At 38.1% G+C, this 26,207-nt stretch overlaps 2 protein-coding genes across 7 annotated transcripts in view; both read right to left on the bottom strand.

Annotated features, from left to right (window-relative positions):
- LOC122077725 (phosphatidylinositol N-acetylglucosaminyltransferase subunit P-like) overlaps window positions 1-8,158 on the bottom strand; it is an 11,922-nt gene extending 3,764 nt beyond the window's left edge. The window contains exons 1-2 of one of the 3 annotated variants that reach the window (XM_042643594.1): window positions 8,036-8,158; window positions 677-928 (exon numbers count right to left, since the gene is read on the bottom strand). In XM_042643594.1, the coding sequence (XP_042499528.1) occupies window positions 677-857 (181 nt within the window). In that variant the 5' untranslated portion in view covers window positions 858-928; window positions 8,036-8,158. Of the gene's footprint in view, window positions 1-676; window positions 929-3,235; window positions 3,507-7,201; window positions 7,803-8,035 lie in introns of those variants that run through there. The other 2 variants (XM_042643584.1, XM_042643586.1) reach the window with 2 other exon arrangements.
- Window positions 8,159-9,544: 1,386 nt separating this feature from the next.
- LOC122077750 (DNA polymerase epsilon catalytic subunit A-like) overlaps window positions 9,545-26,207 on the bottom strand; it is a 53,562-nt gene continuing 36,899 nt past the window's right edge. For all 4 annotated transcript variants that reach the window (XM_042643622.1, XM_042643614.1, XM_042643605.1 and 1 more), the window contains 5 exons: window positions 22,949-23,095; window positions 22,605-22,775; window positions 22,294-22,506; window positions 21,310-21,416; window positions 9,545-10,314 (listed from right to left, as the gene is read on the bottom strand). In XM_042643622.1, the coding sequence (XP_042499556.1) occupies window positions 9,924-10,314; window positions 21,310-21,416; window positions 22,294-22,506; window positions 22,605-22,775; window positions 22,949-23,095 (1,029 nt within the window). In that variant the 3' untranslated portion in view covers window positions 9,545-9,923. The remainder of the gene's footprint in view (window positions 10,315-21,309; window positions 21,417-22,293; window positions 22,507-22,604; window positions 22,776-22,948; window positions 23,096-26,207) is intronic.

A 26,207-nucleotide genomic window follows, 5' to 3' on the forward strand; every position in this document is an offset into this window, starting at 1 on the left:
AAAAAATCCATGCCCTTCAATCGTCATTTTCATCAAGTATTCGAAATAAAACTTGTTTTACATAATCTGCCTCTTCAGCCTAATACAGTTTCATGCACCATCAGTCTTTACTCTTTCGTCATATAACCCTACTTCACTTACACTGATAAACCCAGACATCCAAGTTTACCAAAATTTGAAGCTTTTGCTATACCTGCAGGTTCAAATGTCACTGGATTTTGAACATCAATGAAGTGAAAGAATAAAAGAATATATTCAAGGGGCACCTCCAGGTGTTTAAAATCTAAGGTGACTACGTTGTGTCCTTTGGGAGTGCCCAAGGATTTACCCAGTGTCAGTGTAGTATGGTCAAAATACAGGTTGGATGTTCAAGCCCAAAGATTATTTATGTAACAAGTGGATTTTCTAAAAGCAAATCCCTCACAAGTCACAACATTTACCTAACATGCAAATGGTTCCTTGGCTATTCAAGGATCCACTTGGGTATGGATAAAATAAGGATTTGACTCACTAAAATTTTCTGGAACTGATCTACATTTATGAATTTCATTAAAATTCTAATAATGCCCCAGTTTCCAATGAAACTTAGTATCCCTGGAATGAGATTGACTTCTTTAGTTAAAAGAGCTTAGAAAAGTATGGGAATAAACTGGAAAGCTTAAGGAGGTACACATACCTGTAGCGACAACAGTTGTAATGGACCCTACGAAGCCATAAACCTCAGAAGGCTTTGGGCCATGTTCCTCGGATACTGCAAATCCAGGAACCTTGTCCTCAGGATCTGTAAAAGACACTGTTGCCCTCTTTGAAAGACTCAGAGTTCTTCTTGGGCTGTTAACAGAATAAGAATCTGCCATTGTTTACTCTTTCAATACTTGAGCTCTCCAGAGAACTTATCACCAGAAGGCCCCCACACCACACCAAGAACCTGCAAAGTCAATAACATGTAGGTTATGGGGTGGACATCCTACGACAGATGTTGGCAAAACCAACAAAATGAAGGTTCCTGACTATTAGACATGAAACAGAGATCTCTTCTCACATTATGGAAATTGGAGGTACTTGAGGGAAAACTTTTAGATAAATAATTTTGGAAATGAGAGGGAGGTCAAAAAAAACAAAAAAAAAGTGCACGCGGCTCCCATTACTGCAGGGTCTGGGAAGGGCAAATTTACGCAGCCCTACCCCCTGCTTTGCAAAGGAGGTTGTTTCCAAGTTTTGAACCTGTGACCAACATGTTGCAATAATGGAACTGAGAGAGGTATCAAATATAATCGAGAATGGCAATGCAAGTCATGTTGGAAAATAGTTTTTCATGGCCATCTACATAGAAGCCTAGCCAGTATGTAATTTGTACATTTTCCTCATCTATGGGAATTAACACCACCAAGTGTTAAGCATCATTAAAACTTAGTCCTCGAAAGAGATCATTATGTCAATAGACAAAGTTGTACCTCTACAAGTGCTGTTAACTGAAAATGCAGTGTTTTGAACAATAGATAGCTTTGAATTCATATTTAAGTTCGGGACGAATGGAAGAATTTGATAATTTTCACTTGGCATAGTTTCAAGCTATGATACAGAAATAAATTACCTTTTCATTTCATCAAGAATGAGTTTCAGTTAGAGACTATGATACAGAATCAAATTACAACAAATCGTAATAGAATCTTATGCAAGAAATACTGAATTTACATAGGAATAGAGGATGTGCTAATGTCACACAAACAGTTTCATGAAAACAAGCATCGCCCATATGAGAAAAAATAATTTTAAATAGGCCAATCATTTATCAAATTACAAATTTACAGGACAAAGAAATCCCAAATAATGTAGTAAGAAGGCTAGTTTGCGAAGCTCACTGTTGTTTAATGAGTTCTCACCTCTTAAAAACTGCATTTTCTTTCTTATCTCCACCCAACACTAAAAAAGGCATACCCAATGCATGAGGCTTCTGCAACTACGGGGTCTAAGGAGGGTCATAACATACACAGCCTTAACCCCACATAGCAAAGAGGCTGTTTCATGACTCAAACCCACAACTACTAGGTCACAATGGAACAATCTTACCGCTGCGCGAAGGTCCGCTCTCTTTTCTCCCCTAACACTTACATCTTTAAATTTTAAACAACAACTAGAAAGATGCTGTAGTTTCAAATGAGGAAAATGAAACTTCATATCAATCCAGATTTGTAGATTGCTTAAGACAAGATTCTCTAAAACTTGGGCCCACAGGACCACTCCAAAGTTGAACCAGCCCTCATTGGCACTGGCCAACCATCCAACAATGCAAACATTACTAAACATTGAGTGGACATATTAATATATTATTGACCATCATTGGGCGTAGCCCGTTGAAGAGGATCTTTTTCCTTATTTATATACTACCCCGGAGGTTGCATCACAACTGTATCATGGTTTCAAGTATCTATATCATATCAGCCATATCGTATCGGTATTGGCACCTGACCAATCCGGATCGGTTGCCCTTATCATTTCATCAGGGTTAAAACAATAAAAAAACTTTTGAAAAAGCAAGAATAAAAGTGACCGATAAGCACCTATCCTTGCCGATACCAATCCTGTCATAACTCATAAGCTTATACCAATACCGACACGGAAAACTAAATCCTTGAACTGGATGCACCAAATGTATCAATCACGAAAACTAAATCCTCATATAACAAAGTAAGCCACCATACGAGAAAACACAGGCTCAAGGATTTAGTATAAACAGCACTATATGAGGAAAATTAATCTAAGCAAATCCCAAAACTGGACCGCTCGATCACTAACGTAGACTAACGGATCTGAGACTGATACTCGAGTTCGAAATTCATTCACCACCAGATGACCTGTTTCTCAGATTCTTTGAGCGAAAACAATGAGATGGCGAGGAAATGAATTCAGATTCATTGAAAGAAACTCAATCTTAACATGACTGAAGGATATTGTCAATAAAATTTGAAAACCCTCACCCCACAAAAATAATTTTGAAACCCTAATTAGAAGAATGATCTGAACAACCCCCACCCAAAAAAAAAAAAGTTAACTCCACGCCTCGTGGAACCTCTAATGAAGTAGAAATTGAAACAGCAGCACAATACCAATGGTGATAAAGATGTAAAGCAAGGTAGAAGCAAATAACACCTAGAGGAAAGCCTTTCTAAACCAAAGAGAACCGGAGAGAGAGAGAGAGAGAGAGAGAATAAAATGAAAAAGAAGAAACCCATACCTCTGAGTCTGGACTCTCGGCTTTCGCGTGTTTCATTCAATATGTCGCAAAACTATTAGTAGAATTTTCCTGTGTAAGCTGGTGGTGATTCAGACAATTGTTCATCCACTATGAGGCTATTCCGTTCCTGGCGGAGTATTGGCAGATCTTCAGAGCGAAATGCTATCACCTGTCACCGACCAAGCTCCGGTAGAGGAGAATAGCGGGGACTGGGGAGTCAGCGTGGGGGTTGCAGAAAAAAATCATCCGCAATTTCGATCTCGTACAATTCCGTGAAATACCACATTCAGGGGGTGACACGTGTATTGATACCAATGTAATGGTCTAGATCTGATTTAAATATTTTTTCACTGATTTAATGTTTTATTAGTTGTACCAGATCTGGACCATTGTATTGGTATCAATACACATGTTATTGTCTGAAGATAGTATTGCATGGAATTATACGAGATCGGAATTACAGACGATTTCAACCCGGGGGTTGCTCTACAAGCATCCAGGTCCATTGGTCCAGGTGGGATTCCATATTAGGGTTTCAAAAATCGGCGGATCGTATCAAGAATCATCTCGATTATAAATTGGAATTGGTGGTCATTGATCGACGACTTCGAATTGATAAAACAGATTTGTACCAATGGGTTTGGTAGCCTACTAGCCTAGTGGTGAAAATGCCTTTTATCCATTATTGTTCCAGTCGATTGATTATGGGTTCAAGTTTTGATATATCCACAATCGCCTGAGTTAATAAGTTCTATTGAGTAATTTATTTTTATATTATTGATAACAATTCTATTTGGTCATTAGGTTAATTTGTTGTGCTAAACTCGGAAACATCCTTTTAGTAGTTCACAATTGATTCTCTATCTTGGAAGTTGCCCCCCTTGTTGTTCGTTAACTTCCTTTTTTTAAGGAAAAAAATAATGGTTGAGTACCATTTGCAATGCCTCATATAAATGGACAAAGATAAATCTAACTGGCTTTCCAAGAAAAAGAGTGTTGTATGCTTGCCAAGAGAAAAAAAGAAAATAAAGAATGATAAAAATTGTACTATTTTCTTGGTTTAAGAAATTCTCATTGTGTTCGAATTAAGAGAATTTTTTTTTTTTTGAATTTTAAAATTAACAATGGGAATAGTGAAGTTTTCTTGTGATGCAAACAAAAAAAAAAAGGTCTAGCCTAAAAGACAAAAAAAATATATATATATATATATATATTCTTCTATTGGCATCGAAACAGGGATAATTTTTTTTTTCTTACCATTTCATTTCTTTTTTTCTCTTGGCTACCAAATACGGTCTTAGGGAAAAAACCTGACTGCTAATAGGCTCAAGGAACTTAAACTATGATCGACATATGTGAGAACAAAACTACCATTTGATCTTTCAACCATGCAAGAACAAACAATAAACATCATAAAACGAATGTGAAAGCAAATAAAAATGCAGAAAAATAAATAACTATGATACACCTGTTCATCACTAAAATTAGACATAAGGGAAGTGATATAACACTTGCAAACATATACAAAATTGCATTGATAGTACAACAGAATCATATAATAAGGAAAGAAAATATACTTGCATTGAAAGTATTTGGAAAACCAGGGATAATTAGCATTTATGAATTAAAAAGCTGCATAAGAGAAAAAAGAAAATTTAGATAAAGATATTTAAATTTTATGTGAGGGGTTTGCATAAGAGGATAATATATAGGATTTTGAGTTCCAAAGAAATACGATGAGCACACTCTATTCCTTCAATAATAAATAACGAAGGTATATTGTGTTTTTATGTATCTACCGGAAACCCTACCAATCTTTATGTTAATGGGAAAAGATACTTAGATCCGGCGATGGAAAATCCAAAATCTAGTACGAGAGGTGTGGGAGGTGGTCAACCTGATTGCAGATAATCACCCATTGCATATACACTTGGTATCATCAAAGATTTTAGGAAAAATTACTAGATTACCCATTTTTGGGTTTCATTTTACAAAATTATCCATTCTATGTTTGAGTTAACAAAAATACACAATATTAGGTTTGATTTTACAAAACTAACCAAAACAATGTTCCTCCTATGCTTTTTGACCTTTTTAGCCTCCACCCCTCCTCCGATCAGCATGTCAATCCTAAATCCTCCCGCTCCACCAACCCCTGCAGATCGTCTTTGTCGCCCATAGATACACAAGCAAAGAATAAGGATCCATCAACAGGTGGTTGCTCGATATTTATCGGTACAGTGCCAAACGGTCACAGGTGATCGGCAAGTTAGTTTTTGTAACTTTCTCTCCCCCTCTTGGACTTTTGGAGGTTTTCCTATTGGATCCAATGTTCGACGCCGAATTTGCAAAGACAAACACCTCCAATGCTCAATTTTGAATCTGCAGAGATGACGATGTCTGAGGTTCGTTCATCACTCACGCATTTGATCTCTCTTTCTTATTGATTTTTGGGGATTTTGTTAAATCCGACATTACTAGATGTGGAGGGATGGCCATCTATCATTTTGGGAGTTTTGTAGGGCATTTCTTGTTAAATCCAACGCACGATGCAGGATTTGCAAAGCCATATATTTTTTCAGCTTTTTTTTTTTTTTTTTTTTTCCATTAAATCCTATAAACCCTCTTCCAGTGCCAAAGATCACGTTTGTGTTTTAACATCTCCCAAACTCTCTTTCAACTTTTTTTTATTATTATTTTAAATTTGCAGAGAGACACAGAGAGTAAAGGAAGAGATGTAGGCCTTCCCAAGGGTAGGGAATTCGAGATAGCGTTATCCGATGACTTGATCGAAGAAGATAATTGCAATTATCAGAAGGGGAGAAACTTCTTGCAGCCGTTGAACAGGGAGAAGTTACAAGTACAACTGGAAGGGGAAAAGGGTGAATGTTATGACTCAGCGTGATAAGGAGGAACAGTGTGACAAGGCTACCATTTCAGCAGCTACACCTCAACCAAGAGAGAAAATCACAAAGGGAAGGAGGAACTTGCAGCCTTGGATGATTGTGTTAACGGTTAGAATTAGCTAAGTCTGATAAGGACAGAGGATTGTTAGGGAATCAAGAATATATATATATATATATATATAGATGTAAGGGTTGGATAGAAGGTAATGAATATAGAAAATCCTTTCTTCTTCTTCTTCTTCTTCTTCTTCTCTCTCTCTCTTTATTCTAGGAGGCAGCGACCCTCGAAGTTAGCTTGCGATCTATTCTTTCCCCATTAATGAATATCTTCGTATCAGTGAACAATCTAGTTCATGTCTAACCGGCGATAGGAGAAGGGGAGGAAGAAGAATATGGAGGGTAAAAATGTAACTAGGATGAGAGAGGTCACTGTTTTGGGTAGATCTGTAATACTGAAACTTATTTTGAGTGATTTAGTTAACAGAAACATAGAGTGGATAATTATGTAAAAAGGAACCCAAAACTGAGTAATCATGTGGTTTTCCCAAGATTTCATCACAAAGGACGCAACAGACCCAAAAAACTTCTGCAGATAATATGGGCCAGTAGAAACCATTGCTCCCAAGCATTATCGGAGGTAAATCAATCTGCCCATGTCTTAATCCATCAGTCCCAACTCCCAAGGATAAATTCTCCAAATAACTACCCATGCACACATCGGATGATCGTGATCCTCTGACATTCCCCATAGAGTGCCCAGATAACAATGAAAACACAACACGTGGAATTTTAGAATCCAATGGGTAAGAACAGTTCCGGTTATTCAAAACCCGACACCTTCACTTTAAACTAAACCCGACTACGGGAAGTTAAAAAAAAAAAAAGTCGAAAAAGGTCCCCTCCTCATCCCCCAACACCTTCAGTTCTGGTTGCGGACATATTCTACTGTTAAGGAAGAAAACTCAAACCATGAATCCTTATGAAACTCCCACCAAGAATCAAAGCAAATGATAACATTCCCAATTTCTTTTCCCAAAGTGCAATTGCACAAAAAATTTACCCTTTTCCCTGGAGCACCTCCTCAGAACAATGGTGGGTACGGACAGATATCACTTTTAGCCGAGAACCCTAATCCTACTTCCGCCCAAAATGAACAGAAGAGGAAACACAACCAGTTTCAGATGGAAAATCAACCAGTTGTGCTTTGAAAAGTTAAATTTCAAGCTGATCCTGAAATCAATCTTGAGCATCAATTTCTGAACACAATCCAAAACAAAGGTTTATGGGAGTCCTGGACAGAACAAGGGTGGTTTCTATTAGGCTATAAAAAATGGTCTAAAACCAGAGTTTTATGGCAGGTTTGGGGGATGGTGTGCAGAGATAATAGGATTAATCATGGTAGTAAATTGGGTTGGTTTCAGGGAGTTATCAGAGATTGAAGATCAAAACAAGGTATTGAAAGGGTTACGAAAGAGGAGCAGACTTAAATTAACAACAATGGAAGATTAAATCCCCCCTATGTAGCTTAGGGAATCGACCCAATCCAGGGTTCTTCGAGTTCTTCTTCGTGGTGGTGAGGTTGAGGAGGAAGGAGAGGTAAGTTGTGCGAGATAAGGAGAAGAGGTTTTTTTTTTCACTTCCCTGAGTCGGGTTTAGGTCAAGGTGAAGGTGTCGGTGTCGGTGTCGGTTTGAGTGCTTGAGGTTTGAAGTGGGTAAAAACGCTGGATCTATTCTCGGCCATTGGATTCCAAAATTCCATGTGTCGAGCTCTCATTGTTCTCTGGGCATTCTACGGGCGATGCCCTCCATGGAGACGATCCCGATCCATGCACACATCTAATTAAAATAGAAGAAGATAAAACGAACTAAAGCATGAAGTGAAGAAGGAGCTTACCGCGCAGAACGCTTTAGTGCTTTTGACAGCTTTGGGAGAGAGAGACGTGAGAGGAACGTATAAGACTGGGAGATAAAGTTTTAGAAGAAAAAACAAGAGGAGGAGGAAAGAGAGAGATTTTTAGTAAGAAAAGGGAGGAAATAGTTCTAATTAAAAAAGAAAGTAGATAAAATCTTGTGAAAGTGTGTGAGAGAGAAAGAGTTTAGTAAAAAAAGAAAAGTAGATAATGGGCAAAATCGTGTGAAAATAGGGAAGAGATAAATAGTATATAATAATATAATAATATAAAGGATACTAGTAATTTAAGAATATAAAAAAATAATGAAAAAAAATAATGAAGAAGAAAGGATAAAATTGTCAATTGAAATCAGCACCAAACCGAAATTCAATAAAAAAATATTTTTTCCATAATTCTAAATATATAATATACATGGTAAAACAAAACCAACAGGTAAGAAATCGAACCTAAATCGAAATTGATGCACCCTTATTGGATCATGTCTAGTTTCAGTCATTCTCACATGGAAATTGGTAAAACTAAATCAAAACTAGTCCAAAACCGACCAATTGACACCCCAACTCCCCACATGAGATCCAACCGTTCAAATGGTATCTGAAACATAGTCAAAGCAATTAATACAATATTGATTCGTGGTCTAATACCTCATAGATGGTGGAAGAGATCTAGACTTCGATATATCCCTCAAAATGCTTTAGTGCAATGCATTAGGTGTTTTAAAATGGGAATCGGATCAATAGGAACCTGTTGAAGTTGATCCCAATTCTCACCAATCCGGACTCTGGAGTGGACTTAGGTGGATAGGGCGTGCCCGATTGATTCCACCAAGCACCAGCTGAACTTGATCGGCAGTTTTACAGAACTTGCTTCAAGCTACTGATGACATGGGAGACTTCATATACTGTCAAAACCTAATTAGGGTAAACTACAACCTACTCGGAAAAACAAAAATATATTGGGCAAGGAACCCTATGTCCCCATCCGTATAGTATTCCCATGTTCAGACACAGCTTGGTGTGAAAATACCCAGCACACGGGCAGTTGGGTCAGACCAAATGAAGGTCTTGAGTCTTGACAATTAGACATGAAACAAAGATCTCTTCTCACATTATGGAAATTGGAGATACTTGAGGGAAAACTTTTAGATACACAATTTTGGAAATAAGAGGGAAGTCAAAAAAAAAAGAAAAAGAAAAAGAACGAGTGTTAAGCACCATTAAAAGTAGTTCTCCATGTCCATCCATATAGAAGCCTTCCCAGTTCGTGATTTGTACATTTTCCTCATCTATGGGAATTAACACCATCAAGTGTTAAGCACCATTAAAATTTAGTCCTCAAAAGAGATCATTAAGTCAATCGACAAAGTTGTACCTCGACAAGTGCTGTTAACTGAAAATGCAGTGTTTTGAAGATAGCTCTGAATTCATATTTAAGTTCTGGACAAATGGAAGAATTTGATAATTTTCACATGGCATCGCTACAAGCTATGATACAGAAATAAATTACCTTTTCATTTCATCGAGAATGAGTTTCAGTCAAAGACTGCTACAGAATCAAATTACAACAATTGGGCAAAAGGGGGGGCGGGGGGGGTGGGGTTGGCAGAGTGAGCTCAAAATGAGTGAACTCCTTTAACTAGGAAAGACAACACTACCCAATGGTGAAAACTTCATGGTTTGTGATGCAAAAACGTAAGTAGCTGTTTGACTCATTGGCAACACAAAGAAGGTATATACATGTGCTGAAATCATATGAGGTTCCTTCTCAACAGCTCTTGTTGATCCCATATGCTAGCAGTTACTATTGCTTTTCGCTTGCCTCGGAGGATACTGTCCAAATCAGTCTTTCACTTCATGCCTAGCTCAGATACTAGTGCAGCAAACTTGCATTGGGTTTTAAGTTATTAACTTCTAGAATCCACAACGCACATTCATGGAGAAGTTGAAAGTTTTGATGGATAGCTATGTTCAGGAAAACCTGCACTTTTCTATGAAACTCAGATGCATCTTCGTTGCACCTAAATGAGCTGCCACATGTGCATTGCTCAGCTAGATGTGCAGCTTTCACCTGACTGCACTTGAGACATACAAGATCTTGGATATGGTAGAGACGTTCTCTCTGACGGACAATCTGAAGAAGAGCATTCTCCATTGCCTCACGATCGTATGGCTGTCCACACTGTGGCACAGCACAACGCAACTCTTGTGCAAGTAAAACCGAGTCACGACATAGATCTAGGTCTCTGCAGTCATTGCAATAGCTGCAAACACAACTGTAAATCATCAGACAGCCTGAAAACACCGGACAGTTTTATAAATAAATAAATTTTTTGATTCTATTGAAAAGGAAAAAAATGTAGCTGAGTGATTCTCCTAGAACTACCAAAGATCAATTAAGTGCAAAAAGAATACGATCCAAAACTACAATTCACTAGGCATCTTGAAGTGTCAACACTTCACTATCTGCCACATGAAGCGTTCACAATGCATAGTGAAGCCTACGGGAACCCCCCACACCCCCCAAAACAAAAAAATCAATGACTAAAAGGCAACATAAAACCAAGTACAGTGCCATAATCAATAAATTTGGACAGCTCAGCGTTTGAGTTATAAGTTTTTAAAGTGCAAATGCCACTTTTGCAGCTTTTCGAATCTAAGAGTTGGGAAATGAACACTTTTGCATGTCTATGATAACTTAAGAACTCCCTTGCACCCACATTACCAATGACTTGGTTGGAATCAGATGGATCATGGAACCCAAGACACTGGGATGAGAAGCAAATATTTTCCCAAAATGTGTAATTTTTTGGAAATTTTTATTCAATAAACTTGTGGGATCTCACTACAAGAGGCAAGTTTCAATGGTTTTTTGCTATTTTACAGACTATGAGAATGAAAAATCACTAAAAATGAATGTCAAACATGAATAATGGGTGATTCAAAAGAGGGTAGCAGGAGCCCGATCTGATTCCAATTCCTCTTAACCATGCTACCCATAGTGAATCCTCAGCTGTAATGGATCTGAATAAACCATCCTTTCTTGAGCTGGCCTTGATAGGGCCAGTAGGGATAGGGAAGAATCCCTAAGGTGAACTCAGGGTTGCAAGGGAAAGGGAAAAATCGCACTAAGAAACGGGGGAGGAAGGAGGATTTCACACACGCCCACAGGCACTCAAACACTAACTCGATTCATCATTCTTCAAATCTGAGAAATTAGATTACATTAGCTCCTTTATATAAAGAGGGTAGACTAGCAGTAATAACCTAACTAGGAGTTAGACTCCAAGTAGGCTAGACATTACATTATAGGGGTTGGACTCCAAATAGTACTAGACTAGAACTCCAACATGGAGTAGATAACTAACTAGTCATTCACTAATAGGGAAACCTAAACTAACTAAAAACTGAAATAGCAAAGGAAATAGACTCAAAACAGGACTCTAACTAAGCTAATGAATTAAATCTCGTTTTCCTACTTTCTACCTATATTTTACGCCCATTAAAGTGGCCTATTACAGAGAAAACCCATGGGATCAAAAGCCTAACACATACATAACCCAACTCAAGACTTATTTGCAATAAAATAAGCCCATTAAGTGACTTATCTACATCAATTCCTCCGATGTTGAGAAAAACTCGTCCACGAGTTTTGTAAAACGGGAGAATCAACACCAATCGATCAATATACATCTTTTCCTGCATGAAGTTGCCATCAAAACCGTGACCGAATGCTATGAAATCTACGACGCGAAGTTCATAAGTAGTGACTCGGAAAAATAAAATCAATCGGTTCACTAAGGAGATTAACTGATTTAAAATTTTCCACAAGTTGATCTTCAACTTCTAACGGTGCCATCTCATCTTCTACCAATGGTTCGAGAACTCAAGCGAACCATGCGAAATTACGCAGGTATCGACCCAAGTCGAAACGAAACCTTAGGGGATTTTAAAAAATCACCTGTTTCAATCAGGTTTCCCATGTTTCAACCGAAACATGGTAAATTTCGCATATTTCGACCTAGTTCGACCATTTGGGTTGAACCCGGTCCTATTTAAGTGCTTTGAATAGGAACCAGCCACTGTTTTGAATATATTTCGACCTTCACAAGAGCATTTTCTCCCCAAGTGTGGGAAACATGGGGAAACAGTGAAGATTTTGATTTTTTGACAACCAAACTTCAAATCTAAGGTTGACTAGTGCTTCCTCTACACAAGAAAATCATCTTGGACCAAAAAGGTAAGTTCTAACTTCTCCAAAAAGCATTTTTTTTTATATAATATGTTAGTAAATATGGTAGAATCATGACAATTTTTTATATGTTGCTTTAGAGGACCCGATCTACGCATTCATGGTGGCCGAATTTTTTTTTGCATGTTAATGCTTTTTCTTTTTTTTAATGCATTTACATACAATATTTTCGAAAAAAAAAGGGTTAATAATTGGTCTTTGGTGTTCAACTTAATATATGTTGAACATCATCAGCCGATCTACAAGTAGATGGTTTCAGTTTTTTTTTTTTTTGCTGATATTATTTATTTTTTCAAAAATTCATTAAATATATGCTGAAATTATTTAAAAAATGTCAATAATTACGAAAAATTATCTATTATGGTTTGAAAATTCAAGAAATTTATTGAATGTATTAAAAATGCATTTATAATCATGTTTGTAAACTAATATGACGTTTCTTAATTACTTATTATTTATTAATTAAATAATTATTTTTAAATAGAGAGAAAAAAATGCTTTGTTGGGAATTTGCAATTGTCTTTAATTGTTCTTATGAGTCATTATGGATGCATATATGGTTATAATTGGTCTCTTTTTTGTTTGAACAGTGTCTCTAGGAAGATTTTAAGTGTTGCATAATGACTGATAGAGGTGGAGACATTGCATGGCTGCATGGGAGACCCCTATCAACTGATAAGAGGAAGTCACAATGTAATTATTGCCAGAAAAAAAATCATGTCTGGTGGGGCCACAAGATTAAAGTGGCATCTAACAGGTGGGACAGGAATGTGTTGGGCTGCCCTAATGTATCCAATAAGATCAAGAGGAGCATGTTGGAGCATTTAAAAGGAGGGTTGTAGAAGAGGAAGGAGAAGAGGGCAGTTAGGGATGAATACCATGATGCTTGTCTTGAGTCATTGTCAGAGTTGGGGGAGCAAGATTATGTCAGTGAGGAACCTGACTTGGATGATGTACAAACGGCACAAGAGGCTGAACAATTGAGGACTTTTGTAGCCAGCAGAGCCCAACTTGATAATGATGAGGAAAGACGGGTACAGAGGGCTAGGGGAGCTGGTTCATCTCGAGCAGTTGAAGAAGACCCTGAGCCACAGAGGAGGAGGTTGAGACAGAGAGCCAGATGTTCCATTGAGGAGGTGCCAGAGTGTGAGGGACCTCAAGCCCCACCACCCCCACCACCATCTCGTAACCGTAATGTTGATATTCTCCAATCTGATCCTGCACTATATCGAAGGTAGGACTTGAAACAGTTAAAATTGAAGCAAATGTGAACCAATGTTAAGGAGACAGTGGGGATGGCTTTCTCCAAGTCGGCTTTCTATCATATCATTCCAGCCAATGTGACCACAGGGTCATATTACCAAAACATGTTGGATGAGATTGGTAGGGCTAATCCAAGTGTGAAGGGGACAACAGCTTATGAGATGTGCAATGTATAATCAAAGTACAAGAAAGAGTTGGTAGATTACATTGCAGATCTGAAGCCAATGTGGGAGTATTATGGGGTGACCGTGATGTGTGATGGATGGACTGGACCCACTAGACGGTCCATCATCAATTTCAAGGTGAATTATGATGGAAGGACAATCTTCCTAAAGTCAGTTGATGCATCCAGTGAGAAGAAAGATGCAAAATACATCTACAACCTCTTGAAAGAGGTGGTAATGGATGTTGGGGTCAAGAATGTGGTACAAATTGTCACTGATAATGGGAGCAACTTCAAGAAAGTTGGGGAAAAGCTAATGAACAATCAAATGTACCATCTATTTTGGACTCCCTGTGCAGCCCATTGTATAGATCTCATGTTAAAAGAAATGGTGAGTTTGAAGATTGTAAAAAGTGTGGTAGAGAAAGCAAGGCAGGTGACCACATATGTGTACAAACATGGGTTTGCTTTGAACTTGTTAAAAACAAAATGTGGTGGGGACTTGGTGAGGCCAGGATTGACAAGGTTCGCGAAGAACTATATCACCTCAAAGAGTGTAAAGCCGAAGAAGTCTAGATTGAGATCCATGTTTGCTTCTGAGGAGTGGTTTAATTGGGATGGATCTAACTCTCAGGGAGGAAAAGCAGCCCAAACCACTATTTCTAGTGAAAAATTATGGGATGATGTCAAGAAAGTGGCGAGGATATTAGATCCGATAGTGAGCGTCTTGAAGTTGGTTGACTCACAAAAGAAACCCACCTTACCAATCATATGGGCAGCCATTGAAACGATGAAGATGGAGGTGGAGGCGGTGTACCGAAAAGGTAACAAGAAGTTATTTGCCATAACAAGGACTGCTAGGAGAGCCAGCTCACGCATCCTCTATATAAGGCTGGTTAGTTTTACTTTATTCACCTTACTTGAACTTGTTAATACTGACATATACTTTTGCTTACCCAATATTCACCTAAACTAATTTCAGCCTATTACCTAAACCCCATTTATCAATACAAGCATAGGCTTGGCTTGAGAAATGATCTCATAGATGCAGTTCACATAATATCATCAACACGGAGCTGAGTATTGAAGTTGTTAATTGATGCAATTATTAACCTAGGATATGAACATTAAGTTGCTAACATTAGTACCGACGTACAGATGAAAGCCTTTAGGGATGGAATTGGGAGTTTTGGCCGCGCAACGGTTGTTGCGGGTCGAGATACCACTGCTGCTGGTTGGTCCAATGACCTTGTTCTTTTCTTTCATATTCAGCTATGCACCATCATAGAAACCCACCTAATAGTCTGTCATTGTTTATGCAGCTGAATGGCGGGTGCAATATGGAAGAGACCCACCCAACTTGTCCAAAGTAGCAATTAAAGTGTTATCTCAGACATGTTTTGCCACTGGATGTGAGTGCATTTAGAGTACTTTTAACCTCATACACTCCAAGAGGTGGAACAGATTGGGTGTTGCACGGTGCGGTTTATGTGCACTATAATATGAGATTGAAAGAAGAGCACATACGCCCACCCAACTAACTTCCAATTTGAGTCAGATGATGAAGATCCCCTCTATGAGTGGGTTAGAGATCGAGGTGAGCCACTTTTAGATGAAGCTGGTGGTCGGCCTAGCAGTCAAATTGCTTTAGGAATGGGTGTTGATATGGAAGAATATATGTCAGAAGAGGGGAGAATTCACGCTGAGTCACCACGTCCATTTGAGGCCCTCCCTGGTGCTGGAATTGAAGACGAAGAGTATCGGTCCCCTTCATCGGATTCCACTCGGTCCCCTGACCAAACACAAGGTGATGATGGTGGTGGTGATGGGGATGGTGGGTATGATGTTGGTGATAGATTAACTGCCATACGAGCTGAAAATGATAGATTAGCTGCCATGCAAAGTGACATGGTTCCACAACCAGCTCCATTCAGATTCACAAGGGAGATTAAGTTCACACATGCCACGCAAGATGAACATCATGGTTCCCAAGAACAGAGAGGCTATAGTAGAGGACCATGCAAAAGGTTCGGGCCTCAAGATGAGGGAGATGGGATGGGCCAAAGCATGGATATATCTAGTTTGTCTGCCATAATGGAATCCATGAGTCTGGGACAGAGTGGAGGATATGGGCATTGGCGTGCACCAGAATTCATTGACTCGAGCCCTAGTCCATTACATCATGGTGATAGTGGCTTTGAGAGCGCCGGATCAGCTGCATCGCATTATGGGTATCCGGGACAATATGGTGTATATGCCGGTGGACCATCCTTCGAGAGCATAGATTCATTTGGATATGGTATTGGTTATGGACAGCATGGTGAATCTTCTTCCTCATTCGAACAGGGAAGGTTCTACAGGTGGTGGGTCATCTTTTGTTGATAGTATCTTTGCGTATCCATCCCAACCTTCTGTTTCATACCCACAAGGGCCACAACCTATGATTGTGACTAACCCATTCCCTAGGTTGGGATACCTAGCTAATGTTGATGATGAATCTTATACAAGAGCGGTGAGAGACTACTAAGACAATTGGGCCCAGAACATGTTATGGGATGCATATGTCTTCTCATTCAGAGGAGCGGCTACGACATCTGTAGTGTTACGCAACTCGTGGGATGGAACCGCCTAAACGCTCTACTTGGAATTGAGTTACTGCTTTCGAGTGTTGAGTAATTGAGTCACTATTGTTCAGTGTTGATAGATAATTGTTGATGATGTAATATTTTTATCTATTTTGGATCATTTGGATTATATCTTATGTATTGATGTAGATTGTAGACTATATAGTCATTATGTAGTAAAGTTTCAGAATTTAAGCCAACAAGTCAGCGTAATGATTATCGAACCTTTGGTTCACCACACAAGTAAGACTTTGTGTTTTTTTTTATAAAACTAATGATGCGAAGGTATTAGAAATATTTAAAATAGGTTGCACACAAAAAATCAGATAAAAAAAAAACTGTTTGGGGTCGAAACCTAAGTTTCCACCATTCCGGGAAATTCCCCGATATCCTTGAAATATCTCAGATTTCCACCGAAATTTCGGTCTCCCCAGAGGTCGAAAATTGGTCGAAACCCAATACCGTGAACCTTGCTTCTACCACTGGTGATTCACCTTTTGATTCGTTTACCTATTGTTCAATGACTTAGATCACATGGTTAAAGCTAGAGTGTGCTTGGTTTTGATGTTCGTGCAATGTCGTTGAATCTCATCGAGCTTCACTTGCATCAATTGCATTTGTTGACGGATATCCGAATCCATCGGTCAGGTTTGCTTGTTGGAATCACTATGGATAGATGCTCAAGGCAAGGAGTGAGGCAGAATGGTAAATAAATAGATATTAAGGAGATGATGGCAGAACTGTAAATATGGAGGTTCGACTTCTTTTTTTTTTTTTCTGGTGGAAGTTCAATTGAAACACAAAGAGGGGTATACTTGGAAAGTTGAAACACAAAAAGAATGGGATTTAACGTATTAAGGGAGAGGGGTATACTTGGAAAGACAAGGTAAGAAGGTATAGAAATAATAAAAGGTGGGGTAGGCGTATTTTAGAAATAACAGAAGAAACAACTAAGAAAAGGGGAGATAGGAGTCGTGGGGTGTGGGATTTTACCGACAATGGGGTTCTCTTACTCCTTGGAGATGGAACCAGCGATGGAGAGTCGACTTCGACCAAGAAACTGACTTGCGATGGGGATCTTGTAGGTACTATTCTTTCTCTCTTCTCGACTTCTTCTTCTTCTTCAGATTTCTGTTTCTATCTTCTCTTCTCGTCTTTTGTGTTGCCTTTCTTCTTTTTTTTTTGCTGTTGTCGGAACCCTAGAAAAGGGGCTCAAACAAAGGAAGTTGGGAGACAGAGGGGTTGATTCTATCTAAAGAAGACATAATCGATATTCTTTTTTTTTTGTTGGGAATAGGAGGGAGGGAAAAAGGGCCGTCAGAGAATGGGGGAGGGAATAGGGAGAGAAAGGGAGTCATGTGGGAGGTGGAAGGGCTACTGTGAGAGGTGAGGCTAGGAAGGGCTACTGTGGGAGGTGAAGGGAGGTGAATGGAGTTGTATTTTAGTAGAGCAAGGGATCCTTCGGCTCTGATACCAAGTTGATGGGGTTGGTAGGGGTAGGGAAGAATCCCTGAGGTGAACTCAGGGCCGCAGGAGAGAGGGAAAAATCGCACTAAGAAAAGTGGGAAGGAGGATTTCACACACAACCGCAAGCACTCAAACACTAACTCAATTCATCATTCTTCAAATCTGAGAGATTAGATTACATTAGCTCTTCTATATAAAGAGGGCAGACTAACAGTCATAACCTAACTAGGAGTAGACTCCAAGTAGACGTTACATAATAGGGGTAACTCCAAGTAGACTCCAAATAGGATTAGATAAGAACTCCAATATGGAGTAGGTAATTAACTAGTTATTCACTAATAGGGAAACCCAAACTGACTACAAATTGAAATAACAAAAGAAATAGACTCAAAACATAACTCTAACTAAGCTAATGAATTAAATCCCGTTTTCCTATTTTCTACCCATATTTTAGGCACATTAAAGTGGCCCATTACAAAGAAAACCATAGGATCAAAGGCCCAACACATATATAACCCTATCCAAGGCTTATTTGCAATAAAAGAAGCCCATTAAATGACTTATCTACATTAGGCCTTACCCTAAAAAACCATTACCATGCGACAATTGGGGACAAATGCACAATCATGAGGAAGAGCCCAAGCAAACAATCACACAACCATGGTTTGAGAACTCAAGCGAAACATGCGAAATCAGGTATCGACCCAGGTAGAAACGAAACATTAGGGATTTTAAAAATCACTTGTTTCAACCTGGTTTCAACAGGTTTCGACCTTCTCTTGTGCATTTTTTCTCCCAAGTGTGGAAAACTTAGGGAAATAGTGGAGATTTTCATTTTTTGGCACTTATTTATGCCAAATATTTATATTTGTTATTTCACTGACTTAAGATATTATGTTTTTTTATATTTGTTATTTCATTTACTTAAGATATTATTCATAAATAAGGAAATACCCTCTATTTGAATCCAATAAAAATAGTTTAAAAATCAAATTCCTAAAGGATAAAAAGTCAACCCCCCAGTCAAAGAATAAAAACTAGATTTTGGTTATAGGGGCGATTTTCAACTTTTAAATGTTGGGGTTTTTCTCAATTATGAAAATTTTATAAATCCTATAATGTTAAAACATTGTTAAAAACCAAAAGTCCAATAAAATGATCTTTTGTTTTGATATCCCTAAAATTATTTTCATTCAGGTGATTTTAACAGCATTCGGACACTTTAAAATAAGTTTGACCGGAGCATAATTGTCATTACAACTCAAATTTAAGTAATCTTAGACTTGTTGGAAAGTTGGTTTTATGTTATACCCAATAAAAAAAGTCTCATGTAAAAATAAAAATCATTTGACCAGTCAAACTTATTAGAGAACAAGAGCATTTCTCTAAATGTCGATTCATTATAACTTAATGTGACTTAATGTTGATTTTTTATGATTTAATGTGGCCAAATGTTGATTTTAATGACTTGATGCGGCTTAATGTTGATTTTTTTTTATGATATAAGGTATATATAGCTTACTAAATAATGTTAGAAAAGATAACATGCGTGCCTTGAGGGTAGTGAGTCACTACTTGGATGGAACCACCTAGACACTCTACTTGGAATTGAGTCACTACTTTCGAGTGTTGAGTAATTGAGTCACTATTGCTCAATGTTGATAGATAACCATTGATGATGTAATATTTTTATCTATTTTGGATCATTTGGATTATGTCTTATGTTTTGATGTAGATTGTAGACTATATATAGTCATTATGTAGTAAAGTTACAGAATTTAAGCCAACAAGTCAGGGTAATGATTATCGAACATTTTGTTCACCACACAAGTAAGACTTTGTGTTTTTTTCTATGAAACTGATGATGTGAATGTGTTAGAAATGTTTAAAATAGGTTGTACACAAAAAATCAGACAAAAAAAACACTATTTAGGGGTCAAAACCTAAGTTTCCACCCTACCGAGAAAAATTCCCCGGTATCCTCGAAATTTCCCAGGTTTCCACCGAAATTTCGGTCTCCCCAGAGGTCGAAACCCGATACTGTGAACCTTGCACACAACACGAGGAATTTCATATGATTCGGCATGAATGTCTAATTGCCTACATCCACCTAAGAGAACCTAAGATTTTTCATTAACCTAAAAAAACTCTCTACACCACTCTTCACCTCACAAAGTGATATCCCTTTGCTTGTTTCTAGGGTTTTCACTAAAGAGACTATATAAGGGACCCTAAAAACCTAGTCCCACACAATTATGATTTTACCCCTATACATGTAATGGACCCAAAACACGACCCAAATATATACGAGTTCAATAATAATTATGTAATAGCACCACAAAAAACAAGACATAAGACCCAATAATCTCCATTGGTACCTACTACCTACTCTCCAGCTTTGCCCAGACTTCCTCTAAGTCCAGCACTCCAATGACCTCATAAAGAGTGTTATCTATAAGATACAACTAGAACGTGTTGCTTCCTAGATCCCTCTAACTCTTTCCACTCACCTTCTCCAGATATTCCAATTTCTTTTTGAAAGCCTTGATTGTCCACTCTCATGCAAGGATATTATTCACTCGTTGCTGCCACAAAGTGGTCATTAACTCATTATGGCCATTGAAGCATTTTATGGAGAATGCTTTAACCCTTCATCACCAGCTGATTTATCCGCTATTTGCCCTCTGTACCGGCCATCAATCTCAATGAACTTGATTATTGTTGATCTTTGCACCAACCCGCACAATCAATACCAACAGGGCAGAATCTTCCTGATTCATTCTTTCCATTGAGAGTTCAGAATGCCGAAAAATTTTAAGATCACCTATCCTTCGTACAACACTTTGTACAAAATCAGATTTTTTGTACATAACCCAAACCCACATGGACTAGCTCCAAAACCTTTTTTTTCCCCATCGCGATATTCAGGGCACTTCTTTTGTCAAGAAGAGTGCAATTTTTTCTTCTTCAAAGAATAGGTATGATTATGTTGCGTACCTACTCTTTCTCCACCTCTCTTTCTCCAGTTTATTTTTCTCTTCTAGACAGTGCCTGCCCCGACCAGATAGAGAAACCTTTCTTTTGCGCCAATACTTTTCATCCTTTTTCTTCTTTCTGAAGTATCAAAATTATACAGTGCTTCTCCAGCGCACCTCTTTCTTTTCTGATCTCTTTCCTCCAACAACTCATTGGATGTAGAGAAAAAAATCATATTTGTGCTCTACAATGACCAAACAGAAAAGAAAAAAAAAAAAGAAGATTTAGTACTGTATCTTCTTCAGCTTCCTTGCATACCACCCTTACCTCCTTCAGTCTCCTTGCCCAATAATAATTACGTGGACCACCACAGAATACAAGACATAAAACCCAACAACAACTACAAGAAATTATACAATATCAGCAAGCCCCCCTTTTGCCCGTTTACTGGTAATAAAAATAACATTTTCTACATGATCACACAAAACAGAAACATCGGCTAGGACTCCTTTACCTGCAAATAACATTTGGCAGTGTGAAGGATAGGCAAGGATCATGAAACTGTGCTTCTGGGGCAAATTCCCTCACCCGGACATATTTTAACAAATTCTTCCTCATCACCTGTGGAAGAAATTGAACGTAAGTCATCAGTCCTGTTAACCAATTATAAGGAATTATCTGAAGTAAACCATAGAGAAACCTTAAAATATCTTGAAATAGAACTTCAAAAATGTTATAAATTTTTGATAGTTTATATCGGTCTTAATAATGTTAACTAAAATTAGTGAACTTGATAAAGCTCATGAACTATAACATGTCAAACATTGGGCAGGTCCATGTTAAAGGACCACCCAAAATAAACATGCAACATTCATCAAAGCATGGATAAAAGCTGTATTGGACGGAACTTCACTGATGACAGGTGTGGAATTCCCTATTACAACGATTCACCCCTAATCAGTTCATACTGGACATGTGGTAAGGGTGCCTGACCTTGTGATGAAACAAAAAATCCATAAGGCTTTGTGTTGTTTGGTTTTTCAAATATTTGTATTCTTAAGAAGTTGAATATCGTTTTCTAGACATCTTTTCATTCGAAAACCATTTTTTAGACATCTTTTTATGGAATATCTCAACAGCATTTCATGCACACTGCACCAGCTAAAACCAAACTTTAGCAAGAGAGGATATTATATATGCTTCCATTTGGTTCTTAAATAAATAGAGCAGCATATATTTAGAATTAACATTATTACCAGAATATCATGCTGAACATCGTTTTTCAAATATTTGTGTTCTTAAGAAGTTGAATATCGTTTTCTAGACATCTTTTCATTCGAAAACCATTTTTTAGACATCTTTTTATGGAATATCTCAACAGCATTTCATGCACACTGCACCAGCTAAAACCAAACTTTAGCAAGAGAGGATATTATATATGCTTCCATTTGGTTCTTAAATAAATAGAGCAGCATATATTTAGAATTAGCATTATTACCAGAATATCATGCTGAACATTCTGGTCAAGAGCCAGAACAGCAGAGACATGCTTAATGAACTCCAGTGCTGCATCCCCCTTATGTATTTTAGAACCAGAAATGTGAGGGAATTCGTGAGACGTATCATCATTCTCAGATTTGTTAAGTCCCTTGACATGGAGGACAATGTCCCGAACAATCCTAAGAAGCTTGTCCGTGAAGTAAGAACTGATCTGTGACAAATGATAGATGACATAAATCTATCGCAGGACATGGAGTTCAAGAACAAGCATATATCATGGAAATCTTTGGTAGACAACTTTGTTACTACCTGTTCTTTAAGGAATTCCGTCACACGTAATTCAAGAGTCTCAGCAGCTGCAACGGTGATTGATGGAGTGCATATGTTTCCATCCATTGCAGATGCTCTATTTTCAGTTAGTTTTTGTGCAAACTTCCATGGCGTGTACATAAATTCGGAGACAATCAAAACAAAATGATCCTGCCCAGTAGCACAGAAGATAGTTGAAACTTTTAGAACTTGGCAGAAGAATATCATTGTTGATACATATAGCTAGAAGGAAATTACTGCTATCATGAAACCACGATTTTCCAGAAAGCATGAAATTCTAAACTGAGAATTCAGAATAAAAGTATGCCGAGAAGTAGACCTACCTGAGTCTCCTTTGGCAAGTATTCAGCAATATTCCAGCTAGATACAATTTCTACTTGACATTCATCCTCTTCAGCTTCATCTGGTGGCTTAGAAATATTAACAGAATTTCCACCATGGGGTTTGGCCTGGATTCCACCATAATTGTACTGCCACATAAAAGAAAATTAGAAGGCAATATTCAGAACATAAACAAACTATGCCGTATTTTTTTACTGCATTAGGTACAGTGGCAGAATGTAAATTTATATTGGCAAAATTTTCTTTAAATGGTCAACAGAGGAAGGCCATCCTGTTTGGTGCACCTCACTGTGCCATGTGCAATAGTAATGTGGCAAGTCCAACCATCTGACAGATAAGGACTGGCCACTTTTCAAATTTCAGAGACAAATTCAATTACATAGACCCCATGTATTGGCATTTTCTCTTGTATTTTCAATCACCCATTTGTTTTCAACAAATTTTCAAACGTTTCACTTTCATAGTGGATTTTCAAATCTTGTCCGCCATGTGGCAAGCTTCATTTAAGCTGAAACATGAGAAGTGAGCAGGGAACCTTGGGTGCTAATTTTAGAAATACGGGTGGCATCTGATCTGTCATGTGGCAAATGTTGTATGGAAATGCCTTCCTAAATAAGCTGTTCAGAACATTGTTCTTGAATAATATTCTTCTTACAAGATCAGGTTGCCTCCCTAGACATATAAGACAGGTGTTTCTCTGGCTGAAGGTAATTAATGCTCGATCTAGGAATAGAGTGGCTCAAAATGGTAAAGAAGAGGTATCATCCACATAACAAAAATTCCAAGGCCAACTGACGAAACACTTGGAATACTAAGATGTCTAACCTGTTTAGGGTAGGCACACTTAACCATGCAACTTTGACTGAAATATTACATCTTTTATAAGTATAATTTCCAATGGAACATCTTCACCTAAAATCTCCAAGTTATTCTTTTTAAAAAATAAAGACTAAAGAGATTCCCCTGGGGAATATAAAACCTCCCTTAACAACAACAACAACAACCATAAAAAAAAAGGAAGAAGAAGAAAATATTCCATCTTTAGAGAGAGAGAGAGATCTTATCCCTGCCAGTTAGCACTGTGTGAAAAGAATGTTATGACTCAAGTATAACTCACCCTTAAAAGCTAGTCCTTAAGAAGAGGGTGACTTAGTCCTCATAAGCCTTCACATTGGGCTACTCACATCCGATGTGAGATTCTTCATCTTGCGTGTAAACCCAACAATCTCCCCCTCCCACACAGGAGCACAAGTGGGAACTAAAAGATCTTCTCCAAGGGATTTTCTCCATCATCAAAGGCACATCAGAGTTGCCATGTCCCAACTCTGACACCACCTGTTAAGACTCGGATATAACTCCCCCTTAAAAGCTAGCTCTTAAGGAGAGGGTCCCCTAGTCCTTGTAAGCCTTTACATCGGGCTGCTTACATCCAACATGGGATTATTTCTTTTGTGTGGAACTCCAACAGAATTAAATGGATGGAGTCTCCTGCTGACCAAAGTTTCATCATCCAATAACAGGAGACATATCTCTTTGCATTCAAATTTAGGATCGGTCGTATGACTTGCATCCTTGAAGAAGCAAAAACGCAGAGACTTGCCAATGTGTTTCCAACAATTCCTTAATACTTTAGGGCCATTTTCATCCCATTGATACCTTATAGGCTTCATTTTCTTCATTTCCATTTTGCTTTGCAATGAGAGCCCCTTCTATTTAATTTGAAGAGTAACTTGAAGATAAGATTATAAGCAATTATTCAATTATACGTCTTCCAACCTTGAGTCCAATTTTGATATGAGTTCTCTACATAGTTGTCAAGGCAACTGGGTGACCTAAGGCGTTGTTGGGGTGATGGAGGGCTGGTAAAGGTAAGGAAGAATTCCCTGAGATGGAGAGTCTCAGAGTTGCAGGGTTTTATTGGGAATAAGCCTAGGGTTGGGTTCCATACATGTTGGGCCTTTGATCCCATATGTTTTGAGTGTAATAGGCCACTTTTATGGGCCTAAACTAGGGGTTCTAAGGTTGCATACGGGATTACTAGTTTTAGTAGGAATTTTTCATTAGTTTCCTTTTTAGATGGAGTTAGTTAGTTTCTAATTTCAGTTCCTAGTTAGTTTCTAATTTCTTATTTCCTACTTTCTATTTTCAATTTTAGTAACTAGAGGTCTTGTGTTTATTTAGTTTCCTATTTCAGTTTTTGGAAACTAAAGGTAGTTTCTATTTCTTGTAATCACCCCATCATTATTATAAATAAAGGAGAGGGCTCCCATTAAGCCCCACAATTTTATGAATGAAAAAAAAAACTATGTTGTTGTTTGCTCTTATGAGTGTGCTTTGTGTGTGATCAAAGTGATGGACTGGTGTTTGATCCGGTGACTCTTTGTGGCGTGAAGTCCAAGGGGTTTCTTCAAGTTATTTCTTTCATCTTTTTTGAAATATTCAAGGTGGTTTAAGGGCTGTAACACTGCTATACAGATCACGTATTTACTCTCCATATTCTGCCCAGAAAATTACCTTTTCTGTACAATCGGTCCTGCCCCCTGTAGCTGCTAGAAGCATAGGTTATGGCTGATTTTCTGGTCGAGTCTTCTCCTCTACCAAGGTGAAACTTGATCCAACTTATGCCCATTCTGACCAGCCAATCTCTGGATATTTAAAATCTCTATATTTTTGTCCTGTAGTGGTTTTCTGAACAGAGAACAGAACCGATAGGTTCCTTTCTGTTCCCCTGTGTTTCTGTGGTGGTTATTCTGGGCTCTGTTTAGGACTTAATACTGTGTCTGAATTAGTCCTAGTTTCTGGTCTGTTTTCTGATCTGATAAAGGATCAGTTTTGGAGATTGATTTGACTGCTGAGAAGTCTTTCTTCATTATTTCTGGTTTGGTGGAATCATTGTCTTATATTGACTGTTATTGGTTGTTCTTTGATTAAAAGTTCCTGCAGTTGAGACTTGGTTATACTCCCTATCCTAGACTACACTATGAGGGAGAGGGAGAAATCGTACTAGGGGGGGGGGGAGGAGAATCACACACACGCCCATAGGTTTCACAAACACTCAACTCAATTCATCTTTTCTTTAATCTGTCTTTCTCAATCGGTTACAAAAATACAAATAGGAAAATAGAAGACTCACATGGAAACAAATCCTAACAGCAAACTAACTCAAAAAGAGAAAGGAAATCGAAAACCAACTCTAACTATGTCCTATGTTTGCAACTTCCTAAAAAAATAAATAAATAA

Source organism: Macadamia integrifolia, chromosome 1, assembly GCF_013358625.1.
Source record: "Macadamia integrifolia cultivar HAES 741 chromosome 1, SCU_Mint_v3, whole genome shotgun sequence".
NCBI classification, from domain to species: Eukaryota; Viridiplantae; Streptophyta; class Magnoliopsida; order Proteales; family Proteaceae; genus Macadamia; species Macadamia integrifolia.